The sequence below is a fragment of the Taeniopygia guttata genome, chromosome Z (genome assembly GCF_048771995.1).
Source record: "Taeniopygia guttata chromosome Z, bTaeGut7.mat, whole genome shotgun sequence".
Lineage (NCBI taxonomy): Eukaryota > Metazoa > Chordata > Aves > Passeriformes > Estrildidae > Taeniopygia > Taeniopygia guttata.
This window is the reverse complement of record NC_133063.1, coordinates 51476295-51495460: the sequence shown is the minus strand read 5'-3', so window position 1 is coordinate 51495460 and position 19166 is coordinate 51476295. Positions and strand designations below refer to the sequence as shown.

Below are 19166 nucleotides of genomic sequence, written 5' to 3'. Positions count from 1 at the left end.
AAACTGCATCAGTGGGAGAACTCATTAGTATTTCTTCCAAATGTGGTTAGCATTAAACAACCTGTAAAATTATTGTGGACTTAATCATTGGTGGTTTACAGAGGGTTAAATCTAGCTATTGGAAATAAAAAACCACTGAACTAATAGATATCATTGTGATGTTTGTGCCTACCACCACCTGGCCATCTATAAACACATTTATAATGACATTTTAACAACTATTTTTTGGTATTTTCCAAGTATCTAATCTGTACCTGCACTCAGTATATTTTCTTTGCTCAGCTTGCGACTGTGATCCTCATTCCACCTCAGTGGCAATTCAGCATCTGCACCTGTTTTTTGTTTGTTTTTTGGAAAGGAGTTTGGATGCAAACAAGCACTAAATCCTAATGGCACTGAAAAGATAATGGGTACATGTAAATATGTTAAGGAGTGCATTAAAAAGTACAAGTTCAGAGATGATTGACTGCACATGCAATTAACCAAACCAGACAAAAGTAGGAACATTTTTGAGGCTCAGTAGGCATAAAGAGACATTTGCATCAGTGATACATCTAGGGGGAAAAAAACCCAACTGTGTGTGTAACAAACAGTTGCTGCCTTTGTCACATGCCACCATTTTAAAATTGATGTAATGAGCATAAAAAAAAGCTTGTTAAAATTCGTGGGCTGTTACTTGAACATGATATGCTAATTACACACTTTCTGTTACCAGAGGCCATGTTGATTTGACAATGCTTGGAGCTATGCAGGTGTCTAAGTACGGTGACTTGGCCAACTGGATGATTCCTGTAAGTAGGTTTTTGAATTACTGGCAGTGTACTGTGTTTAGTATAACATAAATGTAGCTGAGGACCACAAAAAGGAGAAAAGGGCAGAAGTAGAATGGGGGTTGTGAAGCTAAAGGTAGTAAAATAGAGGATATGTGTATTTCTCCTGCATACTGCTGGCACCAAGCAATGCATTATCTGGAGCATTAAGCTGGAAGAAAGTGTAAACAAGCATGTAATTAATTATAAAATCATAAAAAGGGCCTGCATTATTTTTCTATATTTCTGTCAAAAGATTGTAGCATTGCCCTTTCAAATGCATTAAGAAAAAGGCAATAATACTGTACTTAGCCAAACAGACCTTCAGGTTTCAATGATAGAAATATAAGCTAATTCCAGTATTATTTAAGCAACTGATAACATTAAGCCATTCTTGGAACTTTATGTTCTAACATTAAACATTAGTGACTTTCATACTGTTGACAAGTTTGGTATTTTCAATGGCTTTCAGTATGGTACTTTCAGATATGGTTTGTATCAGAGATGTCTAGAAGCAAACTTTCTTATTAACCTTGTTAAAAGTAATGAGACGTATTTCTATCTACCTGAGTACTCTTAAAGGCCTTGGGAAACTGAATTATTAGAGGGGACAAAAACCCAAATTAATGTCCTTGTCTCTTGGAGAAGCATTGATTGAACCCAGGAATCTGTGACTTCTACAGCAGACCTTTGAGCATGGAAGTCATGGAGCAGTGATTGTAGCATAAGTTGATTTTACTGAGAGGGGGCGGCGTCTGACATGGGAGCCATACAGGCAGATGTGGGGAAAAGGGTTATGTGAAGGGCTAGTCCAGGTGTCTGGATGAGTAATTGTAGGGAGTGAGGATTATGGCTAGGTTCAAATGCACCTTTCAAGACCTGAACTATCGAAAGATGAAGACAGCATTTTGTACTAATAAGAAAGTTTATTTACACATGCATTTCTCGAAACATTGAAGCTAAGATTGTTTGTAATCTTTCTCAAAATGGTGCAGATTTATATGTTCTTCCTTCACTGCTTTATGTTCTCTAAAATATAGTGATTCTAGTTTTGTATTCATATATATCAAGAAGATTATTTTTTATATCTGGTACTGCTTATTTTACCTATGAAGTTGCCTCTCAGTTCTGTTCAACCCCAAATTTATGAATAACAGGTATATTTTCAAAACAGGAAAATATAAAATGCAACTTTCAATACTGTTTGACTTTTTGTTACCTTTGAGATATACCTTGTTATTACATACTGCAGCATAAATCAGATGGATCCTCATGACTTTTTACTGTTGTCATTTTCCACTCTTACTGATCTTTGGCTGTTTGGAAATTTGCTCTGCAATGAGCTGTATTTACTTGTGAGTATGCCAGTGAAACTTCATAAATCCAACCAGGAGTCTTTCCAAGCAGCAATAATTTCTCTTTGGTTACTTTTATGGAGATCTGTTGGATGGATGATTTTAATCTACTTTATTGATGTGTTACCACTATTTTACAATACAGATTTTAAAAATGGGATTAATCAGCCCATAGGTATACAGATCTCCTTGAGTTTCCTGTAAATATGATGATACATTATTTTCAGCTAAATTTAATTATGGGCAAGATTTGGTTCTTTTTTTAGTCACAATATTTGTGTGTGGATGATACAAAGATTGACTTGGCTGAAAACTCATAGTGCAAGGAAACTTCAAGCTGTATTTTGTTCTAACATTTTTCACTTTTCATTTAGTTTTGGTTAAATATTTCTTATACACTGTAGCTTTTGGATTCTTGTATTGATAGTATTTACCATTTTTTCAAAGGCAAGAAATAGCTCCATATGTTTTGAACAAGTACCATTATGAGGCAGTTCTTTCTGTCCCATAAGAACTTGATAACACTTGAGGCTTAGTGCATGCATGTGTGTGTGTACATGCATTTACTATTAGGAACTGAGCTGCTGAAGTCTCATTGCAGTAATTACAGCCTTTTCTTTGCTCTTATCTGCTGACGTTTAATGGAGAGAAAAATCCCATGAGTAAAAGAAGAAGAGGGTGTGAATATTTTAAGTACATGCAGTAAAAAATGCTGTTTGCTTAGGCTGAAGCTACTTCCTAAATACTGGCATTTATTGGTAATTTTATTCCATTAAGCACTACTATTTAATGGCTTTTTGTCTTCCTTACTTTGGTATTTCTCCAACTAACAAGAGGGTTTCTGAGGAGGGAAAGGAGAAGGAGGCAAATTTCTGTGGATCCCCTGGGAACAGAATGCGGTTGTGAGAAGTTGGCCAAGAGAGTTTGAAAAGAAACACAAGGGGTCATAATCATGGATTAGGTCAGGTAGGCCAGAACAGATAATCCATGGCTGCTGGTTGCTATTGGATGGAGCCACATTTCATTTCATGAGTGCATGACACATATAACCTATCTGTGTGTCTCAAGTTAATATTGGAAATTGCTGCCAGCAGGGCAGCTTCCTGACATTTTCAGAGCAGCAGCATTAGTGGTCTCACATGTAATTTTAAAAGCTGAGGGATTGACTGCACATATCACTGCATGTACTTGCTTCGTTTCAGTTCGTTTCAACTACTGTCTTCTTGAAACCCTAAGAACAGAAGCATTTATGAAACATTTCTGCTGCTCTTCTGGAGGGGCTGAGTTTACTACAAAGTACTACAGCTGCCAAATAGTTCTTTATTTTCCCCATCCTTCCTAAGAGAACACAAGTAACTATGATTATTGTGGTGACATGTATCAGAGGCTGGGAATAGGTCAAAACAAAGCACCAGAACTTCTGCCAGGTTCCCTTGTGACACCAAGGCCTCTGTCTTTTTAATATGCATTTCTGAACAACCCATAACACTAAACAACGCTTATATGACTACTCATACAGCTGACACACTGTAGCAGCAGAAAAAATATTGAAACAATAGTAGAGGGTCCCTGCAGCTGGAAGTTGATGTAAAGCACAAAATGGATGAAATCTCCATGACATTGGATTTCACTAGGCAGAAACTTCTTGCAGGGGAAAAATATAACTATACAGTAAATCATTAATGAGAAGATAGCTTACTCAGGAGGACTACAAGGATGTCATGACGTTTATGTAGGGAGAGTATCAGAAGAGCCAAGTCCAACTTAATTTGGCTAATGCCATAGAAGACAGTAAAAGGTGCTTCTATAAATACATCAATAACAAAAGAAGGGCTAAGGAAGTTGTCCATCCTTCATTGGAGGCAGGGAGAAACATAGTGACAAAAGACATGGAAAAGGCTGAAGTACCTTATACCTTCTTTTCCTTAGTCTTTTATGGTACGACCAGTTGTCCCCCGGTACTGAGCCCTCTGAGCTGGAAAACAAAGGACAGGGAGCAGAATAAAGCCTCCACACTTTGGGGGAACTGGTCACTGACCTGCCACACTACTTGGACACACACAGTTCTATGGGACCAGATGGGAGCCATTCCAAGGTACTGAGGGAACTGGTGAATGTGCTCACTGAGGCTTTCCATTGTTTTCCAGCAGTCCTGGTTAACCTGGGAGGTGCCAGATGACTGAAGGTTTGTAGGTGTGATGGCTGTCTACAGAAGAGCCAGAAAGAGGATCCAGGGAATTGCAGGTCTGTCAGCCTGACCTCAGTGTTAGGGAAGGTCGTGAAATAGATCATCCTGAGTGCTGTCATGCAGGGCCTACAGGACAGCCAGGGCAGTTCCTGCTTAAGAACCTGATCTTCTTTCATGGCAGGATGTCCAGCTTAGTGAATGGTGGAAAGGCTATGTATATTGTCTACCTGAACTTCAGTTAAGTTTTTGACATCATTTCCCACAACGTTCTTTTGGAAAAACTAGCTGCTTATGACTTGGATGGGGGGACGCTTGGCTGGGTAGAGAGCTGTGGGTGGTAGAGTCCAGGGAGTGGTGCTGGATAGAGTTACATCCATCTGGGGCTGGTCACTGGTAGAGTTCCTCCAGGCTCAGTACTGGGGCCAGCCCTGATTAATATCTTTATTCATGATCTGGATGAGGGCATTGAGTACACCCTCAGTCAGTTTACAAGTGACACCAGTTTGGGTGGGAGTGTTGATCTGCTGGAGGGCAGGAAGGCTCTGCAGAGGATCTGGACAGGCTGAATGAATGGGCTGAGGCCAGTGGTGTGACTCAACAAGGCCAAGTGCTGATTCCTGCCTTTGGGTTACAACAACCCCAGGCAGTGCCACAGGCTGGGGCAGAGTGGCTGGAAAGCTGTGCAGTTCAGGAAAGACTGTGATGCTGGAGCATGTCCACAAAAGAACTACAAAACTGGTGTAGGGTCTGGAGCACAAGGCTTATAATGAGAAGCTGAGGGAGCTGGGGGTATTTAGCCTGGAGAAAAGAAGGCTCAGGGAACACCTTACTATTCTCTACAGTTCCCTGAAAGGAGGTTGTACCCAGGTGGAGTCAGCCCCTTCTCCCAGCAACTGATAGTACAAGACAAGACAGCCTCAAGTTTTTTCAGGGCAGGTTTAGATTGGATATTAGGAACACTTTCCTCACCAAAAAGTTTGTCAAGCATTGGACCAGATTCTCCAGGGAAGTGGTGAAATCAGCATCCCTGGAGGTATTTAGAAGACGTGTAGATCTAGCTCTCAGTACTCACCATCAAAGAGGACTGAGGACTGCTAATAGACTGCATTTGTGTAAATTCACAAGGGCAGACAGAATACATCTGAAGGTGCAAAAGAAACTGGCCATTTCCTAAAGCAGCAGGCTCAAAGCCCAGTGTCTAGAAGTTAACGAGCAGCAGCCTCAGAGATGATACAGGACCTGACACTATTTAGCATCCCCATTCTCTGCAGACAATACAAACCAAGAAAGTAAACTTTAGCTTTGTACATTCTTCAGCTAGAAAACTAAAAAATCATTTTAAGATTGCTAAGGTAGTGCCGTTAGTTAACACTAAGAGAAAAAAAGAGTGATGTAATTTGTGAAGGAGGTGAAGTTTGGATACATAAATCTGTACCATTCTTTGGAAAAAATATCCTTAAATTTTAGATTCGGCAGCCTGAGATTTTAATGCTCTAACTTGGACTAGCCAAATGTAAAGGGTTAAAACATTAAGAATTAAATAAAACTACAAAAAAATTCTAAGCTTTATCAAAGAAGATTATCTAAAAAGAAGAAATGAGGAAACTCATTCAAATTCAATAATAAATCTTTTAATTTACAGTCTGTAGAGGTTAGTATAACCTAAGGCATTAGGAATATAATTTTATATGTTATTGGTAGCTTTTCTACAGAGCTTCAAAGTACATATTTTGCACAGTTTTGGACACTCTGACCTTATTAGTAAAAACATTTTTAATGTAAACATTAATTTGCAGAGACCAGGCAGCTCTATGTCTGCATGAGACTTTTTGATTTTATTTTTGCCTTTAACTATTTGTAATACCAGACCTGGAAACAGAGGGCTCTACTCCAAGAGTTTGTCTTATACAAAATTGTCATTTTTAATGATTGGAGAGAGGACATGTATCCCTGATTGTGTCCCTGAATGCCTGAGAGTGCTGTATGTTTTCTCTGAGGAGCCCTACTGCTGCCTATTTGCTTATTTTAGGCATATTTTTTTTATTTTTTATTTTATTTTTTTTTATTAGGCATATTTTAATTTTGAATCAAAACATATTGTCTAGCTCCTCTCCTAGTTCTCTTAATATATCTGTGGACTGAATGCATTAAACTCAGTGTTTTGTTTCAAGATGTACAGCATTGCAAGAAAAGTATTTTGCCTATTAACTATAAAATGTGTGAAGGACTAAAATCAGGCTAAAATATGTATAAATAGAAAATATGCAGATTAAATATGCTTAATGACTGAGTTTCTCTCAGTAATAATCTCAAGTTGTCTGATGTCTAGGACATGAGTAGGGCTACATCAGTATTTCAACAAATGAGAACATGGGACTTGCAATTAGTCCCTTCCAGAGACTTATTGGAAATCTAGTTTTCAATGGGACATTGGTTTAGTATGAAGATGTATTGGGTTTTTGCAGACACACATCTTGAAATTGCACCTACAGTAATATACCAGCCTACTGCTTATCTCCCAGCAAACATGTGCCTGCAGAACCTTTGCAACACAAAATTATCACTATTGCAAAAGTCCTGCAGCCAAAGAGGAGAGAGTGTATTGTGTTGGCTTTACTTCTTCCACCTTTTTGATAGCTTTTCCTATCAATTTTCTTCATGTTTATTTCCCTTCAGACTGCATGGAATGAATGTAGGAGCTCCCTATTGGTATTTTATTCATATTCTTAAATTTTCAGTGTGGGAAGTGGCAGCTCTGATTTCTGTATAATGAGAGCAGCTGAAGAAATTCTGCCTGTCTGAAAAATACAAGCATATGTCAAAGGACTTCTGATCTATGGGTTAGTGGTGAGAACTGTTACTATGATATGGAACCATCACTTCCAAGTGAGACTAGTATTATGTTGGTGGTAAAATTTAATTATTGCATGCTATGCTGTGTGTTTTGGAAATGGTATGCAAAGGCAAATGGACAGCTTAATTGTCCCATTACACTGAAGTAACATTCATCACTGTAAAGCAAATCCATTTCAATGAAGAATGTCACAGACTGTTTGGCATTGCTCCTGAGATGTAGCTTTTCAGTGTATTCATTTGAATTTTACTCTGTCATTCAAATCTGTTGCCAATGGTTATTTCAAGTTATGGGAGAATAAAGGAATTAAATTTCCCCAACTTTCTGCATGTATTTCATGCAGCCTTAGTTTTCTGATTATGGAAAATAAAAATATAAATATAGTTAATGCACATATTTGTGTATGTTAAATTTTAGAGAAGAGTTATCATTACATTTTTCCAAGAAAAAGAAGTAATGCAAAAACTTATACTCCATTCTTTCAGAAATTAGAGTTTTTGATCTTGCTTTTCACTATGTGTTTGTGTGTGTGTTAGGGGATACCTGTTTAACATTCTTCAAAACCAGGCTATTTCTTGTATGGCTAAACCATACAACTGTTTTTTTTTTAATATCTTTTAAAAAATACATTTACTCTGTTGTGCATGTAGAGCATGCTTAGTTTTGTTGTATTCTGCCAGAATTAGCTTGTGTTATTGCATTACCCACTCTTCTGAATGAAAAAACCTGTTAATGACTTCCCACTGTTTTTTTTTTTTTTCTTCCTCAGAGTAAGATCTAATCTAGCTGTCCTAGTTGACAGTATAATTACAATAATTCTCTAAGTGGAACATATGTAAGGACATAAAGTCAGTGTAAAATAGAACAAGGAGGTATAGTTCAGAATACTTGAGCTTTATCCATCTTTTTTTGATACAATCTTCATCGAGTCTTTTTCATTGGAAAAATGGAAAGTGAGATGTGAAGAGTTGTGACTTTCATTTTAGAATCAACCAGAAATATACCATCCTTTAAATACAGGACAGGTCTGTTACTAAGAGGCAAAGACATCTTCATTTTTATGAAGTTAGAGTAGATTTATGCATCTGCATTTTTTTAATACTACCTCCTGATTGTTTTGTGTTTTTTTTCCTAAAACAAAGTTTTGAGCTAATACACACTTTTCCGCACCAACCAGGTGTAACCCATAACTGATGGGATCGCTAGGTATTGATCTGATGACCTCCTTTGCTGTGCTGTGCTGTTTGATGCTGACAAATCTGTGCTGGCAGACAGTGTCTGTGCAGAGAGGGAAAGCTGTGTGACTGATGTGTGTTAGCAGTACTGCAGAAAGGGGCAGAGCAGAGATCTTTGAAGGGGCCTTTATTTTACCCTTTTGATTGCATCACTAGCACAATTGATGGTTGAGACGGCAGTACCTTGTATCCACTGCTTAGCTTCTGCTTTTTTCTGTGAAGCTCATGTTCCAGTTGCTCTGAATTTAAGCATCTGTCCCTGGCATGATACAATAATTTCCTTTAGTAAGGACTCCTTCCATACCTTTTTTCCTTTCATACCTGACATCTCACCTGTGTCTGTGGCCAGGAGAGACAATGCTGACATCTTTAAATTCTTTGCTCTCTCCTGCTAGGCATCTTGTTCACAGTCTTCAGGGGGATGCCTGAAAATTGAGGTTAAATGGGAAGCTTGCAGTTTAAACTAGAATGGCTTGTTATCTTCTGTAAGACTTTTGGAAACTTTGAGTATAGTGTGAGGCATGTGTATTTTTTTATCTAATAGAAGGAAGGAGAAATTTCAGACAATGTTATTTGTTTAATACAATATTAGGGCAGTTGGGAATGTGGACAAGGACTCTTAGGAGGGAAGTGGGTTGATTCCTTTCCAAGCAAGGGTATATTTTCACCTTGCCTGTGCTTTGATACTCAGTTTTAAATGGAATTATTCAAGATGCATTTACCACTGACAAATTTTCATTGTTTCTTGAGCTCATCATTAGCATCTGCTCTGCTGTACTGTTGATGCTCTGTTTGTCTCAAAAGATCATGTTATTCTAACTTAAGCAAACAGTTCAGGTGCATTTTTTCATACGATATTGGGAGCAGTTATAAAATTCAGTTACAGAAGAAAAGTCCTTCCCCCTGGGAATATAGAGGAAGGTTTTAAGGCACCAGCATGGATTCAAGACCTTACTAGTGTTAGAAGGCTCCTGAATTTTTCTCTTTTTTCTCATCTAGCTCTTCTTTATCTGTTTATCTGCTTGGATTTTATTATAAACTGTTTCCTGCTTGCTGTAGTACTTTTCTAGCTTGCTTGAAATACCATTTAGGCAAAATGTCACATTCTCTTGAAAAATATCCTGACTGTCTGGCCCACACTAGAGTACTCACAATTTTCCACTGAAACGCCCGGTGGTCTTGGGTGCCACATATGACCAAACAAACATGAAAGTTCCTATTTAGGGATTGCTATTAGGCCAAGTTAATTCCTCAGGCTCTTTCATGTTGTATTTTGACCACTCAAATAATGCTGAGATGTAAAAGCACTAGATGACGGAATACGTACCTTTCTCTCATATTTTTTTAAAGACGCCCCATTACCACAATAACAAAATAATTAATTTTGCATAAGTAGGTATTATAAGAAATTTCACTAGTAATGTCTTGGTTTATGTAGGTCTACAAAAAGAAGCAGGAGAGCTGATGATCTTAATTAAGAAAACCTGAAGTATCAGGTCCAAAATTTTCATATCTTTCACTCTAGTATTATTTGGACTGAGACTTAGAAAAAACAGCTGATGAAAGCACAATGGGAAAAGGGGAATTTCCAATTTGTATTGTAACAGGGAAGCTGCAAAGAAATTGTCAGCTTGTGTCTGTTCTCTACCGAACTCTGTATAAATAACTGCCAACACTGGACCTCTCACAAGTGCATGGCTAATTCAAAAATTTTTTATTCTTACTTCAAGGTCTGTCGGATGAAATGGGTTTTAAAACGGTGCTTCAAATTACCACTGCTCTACCATGGCACCGTATTTCCTTCTGAAAGGTTTCTTAAGCTAGCAGCACCGTAGTAATTAAGAACTAACAAAAATCATATTAAATAAATAAATGGAGTAGGGTAGGGCAAAAGTGAGTGAAGTGTCTTTTTAGAATAACCTGTTAGTCTTGAATATTTTAATTCAAATTTAGCATGCAGCTGTCCCCTTTTCTAGAATGGTGTGGGGGAAAAGGGGGGAAAATGCAAGTTGTGGTAGTTTGGTAGGTGCACTGAGAGCAATCTAAGTCTCTTATGCTTTGGATATTCCTCAAAATAAAAACAGGTAATTACTTGGCTATTTGCATTTAATGTTGAATTGATTTGCTTTACTAGGCACTGCCCTATCATGATGAATATGTTTTCCTAAAGAGGAGGACCAGATGAAGCAATTTAAAATCCCTAAGTCCTTCTCTTCAGCTTGCATTTTCCTCTGTCTTCACACACAAAGGGATGATGTCTCTTCTCTCAGTTCTGTATGACAGCTTCTTCAGCAGTATATTTGTTGTTGACCTTCATCAGCACTTAGTTTCTCAGGAATTTACTTGTCGCTGTAGGTCTTTTGTAGTTAATAGAATGAAAAGGCCTGGAAAATGAGCTAATGGCATTGTCAGGATAGATGCATTGATAGCCTGATCCTCAATGCAAACATATTCTGAGTTACTGTGGAAATAATATGTAATCCTCAGCTACTCTGCATTATCTTGTCATGGAGTTTCTGGCAGGCAGGTTAGAGGTCACTCCAGTCTCTGTGAGAGCTGTGTTTTTCCAGGCAGGATGGAGAATGATCTGAGCAGTGCCAGGAAGTTAAGGACAGAGATAAATCCTTTTCAGATTTCCATTTGCAAAGAAATATTTAGGAGTAATGATAATTTATGTGATAAATATTAAATATTATTCTGACTGAACAGTGCCAAAGGGCTTGTTTATAGATTTAGGAAGATGCAATTTGTTCTTCACTGTGCCAACAGTAGGAAAATAGGAATATTTGTGAGTGAGTGTGTGTGTGTGTATGTATGTGTGAATACTGGTGTTGTAGTTTGACACTGGCCAAATGCCAGGCATCCATGAGAAGCGCTAGCTCAGCCTCCCCTGCCACAGTTGAGCAAGGAGGGAAAAGGGGAAAAAAATAATGAAGGCTTCATGAGTGAGACAAGGACCTTATTTCAAGGGTAAAACAAGCTCAACTTTTTAGTTGCAAAGTGAAATTTATTACTAACAGAATCAGGGGGGGATAATGAGAAGTAAAGTAAGCCCTTAAAGCACCATTTCCCCTCAGCCCCTCCCTCCTTCCTTAGGATATTCCAGTGACATTTCCACCAATGGGAAGATGTACACTTTGCATTCCAAGGGACAAAACCACTGGAACTAAATTCATTGTTCCTTTGTGTCAGTGCTTCCACTAAGGCAATGGTACTACTCAGATTTTGGTTACACCCCAGGGAAAGAGCCATGGTAGTGGCTCTCCTTATTCTACTCATCACTCTTCTCCTGTTTGCATCATATAGAGCTGAGAATGAGACAGCTCTTTTCCCTCTGTTCGTGTTTCAATTCTGTGATTATGGAATATAGGTGGGCTTTTGATGCAGGAAAAGTTGACTATCTTGTGCTGTCACTTGCAGCCATAATACTATCTTTAAAAAAAAAATTACATTTCTATTAAAAATTTTCATTTTAGGGTAAGATGGTGAAAGGAATGGGGGGTGCAATGGACCTAGTATCCAGTGCACAGACCAAAGTGGTTGTCACCATGGAGCACTCAGCCAAGGTAAGGCTCTGGCACCTCTTTCTAAATCAGTGTCTTGTGCTGCACAAAAGACAAAAAAATTAAACAGAAAAAAGGGACATATTCATTCTGCTACTTTGTGAGGATTTGACAGTTTTGCTGTTAGTTATTATGGTGATGCAACTGGAGGCTAGATCAATATGGCTCCTTTCCTTTAATAAGTTAATCATTCACCATGGGAAAAAAAAATGAAATATTAACTTCATGTTTAAAAGCTGCGTACATTTTTTTAGCTACTTCATGCAAATTTAATGGGGGTAGCCATTGCCAAAGTATAGTAGATACTACTCTACTCTTTACCTCAGAATAATTTGAAAAATAAGGTTTCCCATGGTTAAATTCTTGTTATGGTGGAAAGATATTTACCTTTGAAGTTGCCAGTCAAATTGGTACTGACAGCTTAATAGAATATATTTTTTGGCACTATGGAATGCAGACTGCCTTTCATCATTATATGTAAGTGGTTAATGTAGAGACTTCTTTATGAGGGCATTGATGTAGTATATGCTCTAGATAGAAGTTCCCTCCAAAAGATCATAGGAAACTTTGCATTTGAAACTTCTAACACAGGAAAAAAAAATGTACTGAAGGAGAAAAATCACTATCCCAAATGTTTAACAATTTACTTTTTAAAAAAACAGTGTTTCTGTTATTCTAAATTTATAATATGTCTGCAACAAGAATTAATTTTGTAATTTCCAAAGTAATATCTCTTGTCAGAATTTGCATGGTAAACTGTAGTAAATATGCAAATATGAGAGTAAATATATTAACAGTTGTGTGTTTCTAAGTGAGATTTGAAGAATTAATTTTCACTTGAAAATAAAAGCAATAAGGCATTGTAGTTTCACAGTTTATACTAAACAGTGATCTCAAGGGGCACATTTTGAGTAACAGGGCTAAGTTTTACCTGATACTTGTCATGTTCATATGCATAAGTAAGTAAATGAAAGTATTAAATTAATTCATCTTCATGGCTTGCGTCACTATCACACAGCCTCCCAAAAAGTGTAGTAACACAGGGAATTACCCATTTCCTCAGACACACACTTTAGGTATTGATGTGACCTGAATAAATACTTAAGCTAAATGCCAACTAACTGTGGAATTTGTTTAAGGCTTGGAGTCCACACACAATATAATCAAACCAGTTTTTCTCCTAAAGGTACTATTGCTAAAATATTTTTCCAAAACAGTGTTTGGAAATTGTTTGCTGGGTTGATTTTGTTTTGTCTGTAGGAGTACTGAAACAGGAAAAGAAGGAAAACAGAGATAGGTTCACTGTTGTGAGCAGGTCAGGCATAGAATTATTTATTTTAGTGTTTGTATGCCTACTTTGTCCACTTTTGTGCACGTTGTGCCTGGTGTACACTTCTGCAGTTACAGGTTTTCATAAATAATGTCTTTTGCTTTTGTGCCAAGGCACTGGTAAATTAACAACAGGCAATATTTTTCTTTTATTTGTATTTTAAAATGGCACTTTTTCCTATTATCTAGCCTCTTTCTGGGGTCTTCATGTCAATGCTTCTTGTTTGCTCAAATGTGAAGGTTATGTCCCATAGAAATCTTGTGTTTTGAGGGCAAAACTGCTGTTGGAGTTTTCAGGTGCTTTTTATTTTTCTTTTTATTCTTTTTTTTTGAATAGTCAAATAAATATAGCACCCATGAGGCCAGTTCTGAAAGTCAAAAGCCTTTTGTTGGAGGTGACTCTGTCTTCCAGAGTTGATTTTCTACTCATGGCTTTTCAATTCTTTACACTCAATATTTTATCAAAAACTTATACATATGAATGTATGCATCAGAGGAGCAGTCCTGCATCCTGCCTGAAGCCCAACGTGCTACTGAGTGAAAGAAGCGTTTGCATGTACTTAGACAGTCTCTTGTGTCTGCTGGCTCTTTAGTAAAGGGACGTTTCTGTAATCTTATTCTCCAAAAAAATAAGAACTCTGCCATCGGACATGAAAATTTCCTGTAAATCAACAGCAGTCAAGATTTGATGAATAGAAATATAGTGGAAGACATGGGGTATGGGCAGTACCTCCAATGAACATGTTCAAGAGGTGCTGCAAGAAGTAGTTATTGCGCTAGTTTTGTCTGATTTATGATCTTGTGAAGGATCTTCTAATCCTTTTCAAGTTTGCTTGTTTGTTTTATTTTAATAATACTGATGACTTGTTAAACATTAAACTCTGATATGCAGTATGTTACAAATACAAATAAATATGCTCAGTCCCAAGTTAATTACATTTTAAATTACTTAAGTTTTTACATATAATGAAAACCAAAATATACAAAAGATAGATGAGACAACATGAAATCAGTATTGTAGAAGACTCATCAGCTTAAGAACTGCTGTTGAGGAAGGGTAATGGACAAATACACAAAATGATGAGGCAATGGAGAAGGTGGATGCAGAATTACCACTGCCTCATAAACAAAGTAGGGATAACTGACTGAAATTAGTTGAAACAGGAAGAAACACTTTCCACAGCCAGCTAATAAAGTTGTGGATGATAGCAGAATGATGCAAAAATCTCAAGGAATTAAGTCTATATAGAAGGGACTAAACTATTTTATGAGGTTGAGTTCATCAATGACAATTAAATATCACTGCCTGGAAACACTCTCTGCCTCAGAAAATCTGTGCATTGCAGCATTATCAGGAACCAAGAGTGCATATTTGCAGAACGATATTTCAATTTTTGTTCTATACGCTTAGGCCACTGAGAGACACTTGGCAAATGGACTTTATGTCAAATTCATTAGTTTTTCTTACTGTATTTTTTCTAAACTACCTCTTCTTTCATACCCATGAAGAAAAGAATAATATAATATAAGCTTGTTATTTAATGTCTAAACAGTCCCTGTGCATTTGTGTCTAATTTGCTTAATACTGCCTGAGAGAATTAGAAGTCCTTACCCCCATACCATCATTGACATGTTTTGCTAAACATGGTAATGTAAGGGCTGGTAATTGTTCCATGTTGTGAAATGAGTTGCCTACACTGTTCAGAAAAACAGAATGGAGACTGGTTTTAAGCACTTGATGTGGGCACAACTGAAACATAGAACACTGAAGTGAAAATTCCTTTCTGTGGAAAGCTCTGATTGCAATGTGTTGTGGAAGACTAAGGACATTTTTGTTCTTCAGCAAATTTTTAATTTAAAGCAGAATGGAACACCTAAGGTTTTATTTGTCTACCCAATAATATTTTCCTTTATCTGAACAAATCCTGAATAAATCAGAATAAATTCAGATGGTAAAAATCATGCAGTTCCATTTAAATTGCTCTTCTTACAGTGCCCTGATGGATGTCTTCCAGAAGTCACAGAATCTTTTAGGTTGAAAAAGGCCTCTAAGATCATTGAGTCTAACCTTTGAAAAGATCAGGAAATGCATTTAATCTTTAAAACTAGCTGGTGGTACAATAATCTTCAGCTCAAGTGTTAGAAGCTCAAATGTATCAGTTCTCAGGGTCACAGGAACCAGGCTGTCACTTCTGTAAGTCCATGCCTTCAACCTTCAATTAGGTACCACGAAGAGACACTTCATTTCACATGACTGAAAAGTATATCTGATATGTTACTGAAGACAGTACAAATAGCATAGATTCATCTTGGCTCTTAGGCAAATTGCACAAGGACATTCTCAAGATGGACAGGATATAAAAGTAGATAAATTGAAAGTAACTAGAATGAAGAAATAGTTCCTCACAGAGGAAAATAAATTCAAAAGCACATGATTGCTCATTGCGTTATCGCTCAGACGTCAAACTGGCTGTGAGATGGCCCCTAATTAAGCCTTAAGGTAAACTGATGATTCTAAATAGTTAAATGAGACATGTTATACTCTGCGAGTTTTGAAATGCATAACTGAAAATTGATAATTAGTCAAAAAATTAAAAGCATGGCATAATGAGAGAAGTGTGCACTTAATGCTACTTCTGTAAAACACTTACAAATACTGACCAAAAAAGTAATGATCCATCTGCCTTATATCCATTCATTGCTCTTGCAGCTTACATTGACTTAGTATGATCTAGAGGCATTTTTTAAATATTTTATTTTAATTAAGAAGAAGAGAGGAAAAAAAGACAAGGACTTCCCCACAGACAATATGGATACATAAACTGGGTTTACTGTTTTGAGAGCATGACTGTGCACTTGAACTCTGGGGATCTGAAGTTCCTCTGTGTGTGGCTGATCCTTGCACATATGATTTGTGACGAAAGATAAGACAGGGAAACATGTTGCCATGGTGTTGTTCCCTAATTTTTGTCCTCACATCAGTGAGGTTCCATATATCTCTTGTCCTCACATTGTAGCAGGAAGGGCAGACTATTAAGCAGCAGTGTGCAGGTCTTCTAAACTCTACAGTCCACTCAGTGGTACAATAAGATTCTTACTAGTCAGCCGCTGAAGAGAATTTGAAGAGTGTTCTGAGCACATTGAATATTTAAATAACAGTGAATGGCTACAGCTGCAATTTTCATGATCATAATTGAGTTTTTTAAAAACTGATATTTGTATATTGTTAAACACAGGGAAATGTCCATAAAATCCTGGAAAAATGCAGTTTACCACTTACTGGGAAACAATGTGTTGACCGCATCATTACAGAAAAGGTAAAGTACTTTTCTTGACCCCTTGTTAATAATTTCCTCCTCTATCCCTAATAACAATAGCAAAGCTTAGCAAAAATGAAGAATATATTCAGTATCTGTTGTCACTGTAGGGAAAAGATGGCCTTGGAGTTCAGATCCAGAGGTCTTGGGCTCATCTTTTTCCTTTTAAAGTTTTGACATCTAGCATACTGAACTGTGCCCTTAGATGCCTTCAGAACAAAAGATGCCACATATAACAGGCATGAAAAGAGTGTATCTTGTTTTTCCCCAAAGAATTTCTGAAAATTTGATGTTACATGTCAGTTTTCTAATATGGCTGTAATTACAGCTTAGGAGGCAAAGGTGTGTTGTTTGCTTTTGTTAGGGTTTTTTGTTTGTTTGTTATTGTCCTTTCATTTTGTCTGGGGCTTTTTGCCCAGCAGAGCACACATAGGTCGGACAATTGGCATCTTCTTTCATGTATACTACATACTGTTTCAGAGAAAACTGTGGCTGTAGCAGAGCTTTAGTTCTTTTGTCCTTACTTGATTCCATTTGTTGAAGCAATTTATTCTCTAGTGGAAGTGCATATGAGCATCTCATACTGTTGCTGCTCAAAGTACATTAGTGGATCTTTTCAGCAAAAGATAAGTGACTTAAAGTTTTTTTCCTGTAATCATACTCCTTTTATTTTTGGTGTTTACATTTTTAAGGACTTAGAGTAGTCCCTCTGTGAGCCAAGTAGAATGCATTAAAGTTGCTGATGAAGAATTTGATTTCTCATGGTGGGATATTGCTACATCTAAAGCAATAACTTTAGAACTTTCTTCACAAAGTAAGGGAAGATATATTAAAATATGGAAGTTTTTGTTTTTGTTTTTTTTTTTTTAATTAGCCTTCTACCAACTGGCCACATTCAATTGTAGGGTACAAAGAACATGGGAGGGAACAAGAACTAAAAGAAAATAAACAAGTAGACATGTCTCTAATATTTATCAATTACCAGATCTCATGGCTCTATTAGGAAATGATACAAATTTGGAACAACAATTGGATAGTGTTACAAATTCTGTTTCCATACTAGCATCCTGGAGTGTTCCCTATGCCCAGCTTCTCTTTTAAGACTTAAAGAAGCTGTCCTTTTCCAGTTCCATAAAGAGAAGTTTAATGTGCCCAGAGGACAACTAGGCTTCAGAACACTTCTGTGACAAGCTTATGACTTCACTTTCATTTCAAGTTCAAGCTTTGCTGGTCTTTTGCTCCTAAACTTTTTTTTTAAAGGAAAATTACTTTAGACTTTATGGTTTCCCTGGCAACTAGATTGCAACCTGTGTATCTCCCTCTGGTAGGCACTATTAAAGTGCACATTGTTTTACAGGTATTTTTATTTGATGCACTTGTAAGTCTCAGAGGTGGAGTGCATATCTTATATCTTCTGTCATCAGACAGAACAGCCTTTGCTCCTTCAGCCTCTTCCTCTTAGGCTTTATTTTAAAAATACTGCAGGAATCTTGTCTTTAACTGCTAGCTTCTAAAAGTTCTAGTATTTGCATTTGGTATGCAATAGCTGTTGGAGAAACTTACAGTCAGCCAAAGATGATCTCCCTACTGGATAAAATGAAATGAAATAAAAGAATGGGGAGACATTCTCTTCCCCTGTTTCCTTTGTGGTCTCTTGGTGGATGTTGTCTTGCAGCAAAGAACATCTCAGCCCTTTCCTTTGAACGTCCCATTCTCACCAGATTGGAGCAGCAGGCATGGTCTACATTTCCTGCAGTGATGAACAGTTTCACTTTTACCCCACAAAACTAACACATACTAGATTCTAGATATTTTAACACATTCTAGATTGTTGCTCTGATTTTTTAAAGTGTTAAGTTTTCTTTTGTAGTTCTTTTGAAAGTCTTAAAGTTCTCATAAAACTTCTTCAGCCTTCTGATCTGCTTACATATTTCTACTAGAGTTCTCACACAGTTCATGTAAAAATTGGTTTACTTTCTTCTTTGTGGGAAGAAAGAATTGATGGACTGTTGGTTTAACCAGTGTGGCTGGAGAAGTAGTAATTCCACTCTCCAATCCATGGTCATCTCTGGAATTCTATAAATATCAGATGCTTAAATAAAAGGCTCTCCTTTTTGGCCTTTGAACTTGCCAAGAGTTTGTGTACTTACTTTGTGTCCAATAGCAACACTAGATTCTCTTTCTCAGTACAAATAAATGTAGCAGAAACCTGTATTAGTCAGTCATGAAAGTGAAAAGTGGGATCTTGTCTTACTGAAGGAATGCTATCTATTTCAGCACACCATTTTGTGAAATGTTACTGCATTTACATCCTCATTTTCTCTTTTAATAATAAAAAAAATTATGTGCTTTTTGAACTTAATAGGCAGTGTTTGATGTGGACAAGAAGAAGGGATTGACACTCATAGAAATCTGGGAAGGACTGACAGTAGATGATATCAAGAAAAGCACTGGCTGTGACTTCGCAGTAAGTAGTTTTACAAACCAGTACAGTTTGGAGTCAGAACAAATATTCT

General features: G+C 37.1%; 1 protein-coding gene across 5 annotated transcripts in view; it reads left to right on the top strand.

Annotated features, from left to right (window-relative positions):
• Window positions 1-19166, top strand: part of OXCT1 (3-oxoacid CoA-transferase 1) — a 122381-nt gene that overhangs the window by 50203 nt on the left and 53012 nt on the right. For all 5 annotated transcript variants that reach the window (XR_012053114.1, XM_072922547.1, XM_072922549.1 and 2 more), the window contains 4 exons: window positions 716-791; window positions 11918-12007; window positions 16570-16650; window positions 19016-19117. Coding sequence is in view for 4 of the 5 variants with exons in the window: in XM_072922547.1 (XP_072778648.1) it covers window positions 716-791; window positions 11918-12007; window positions 16570-16650; window positions 19016-19117 (349 nt within the window). In the remaining variant the exon portion in view is untranslated. The remainder of the gene's footprint in view (window positions 1-715; window positions 792-11917; window positions 12008-16569; window positions 16651-19015; window positions 19118-19166) is intronic.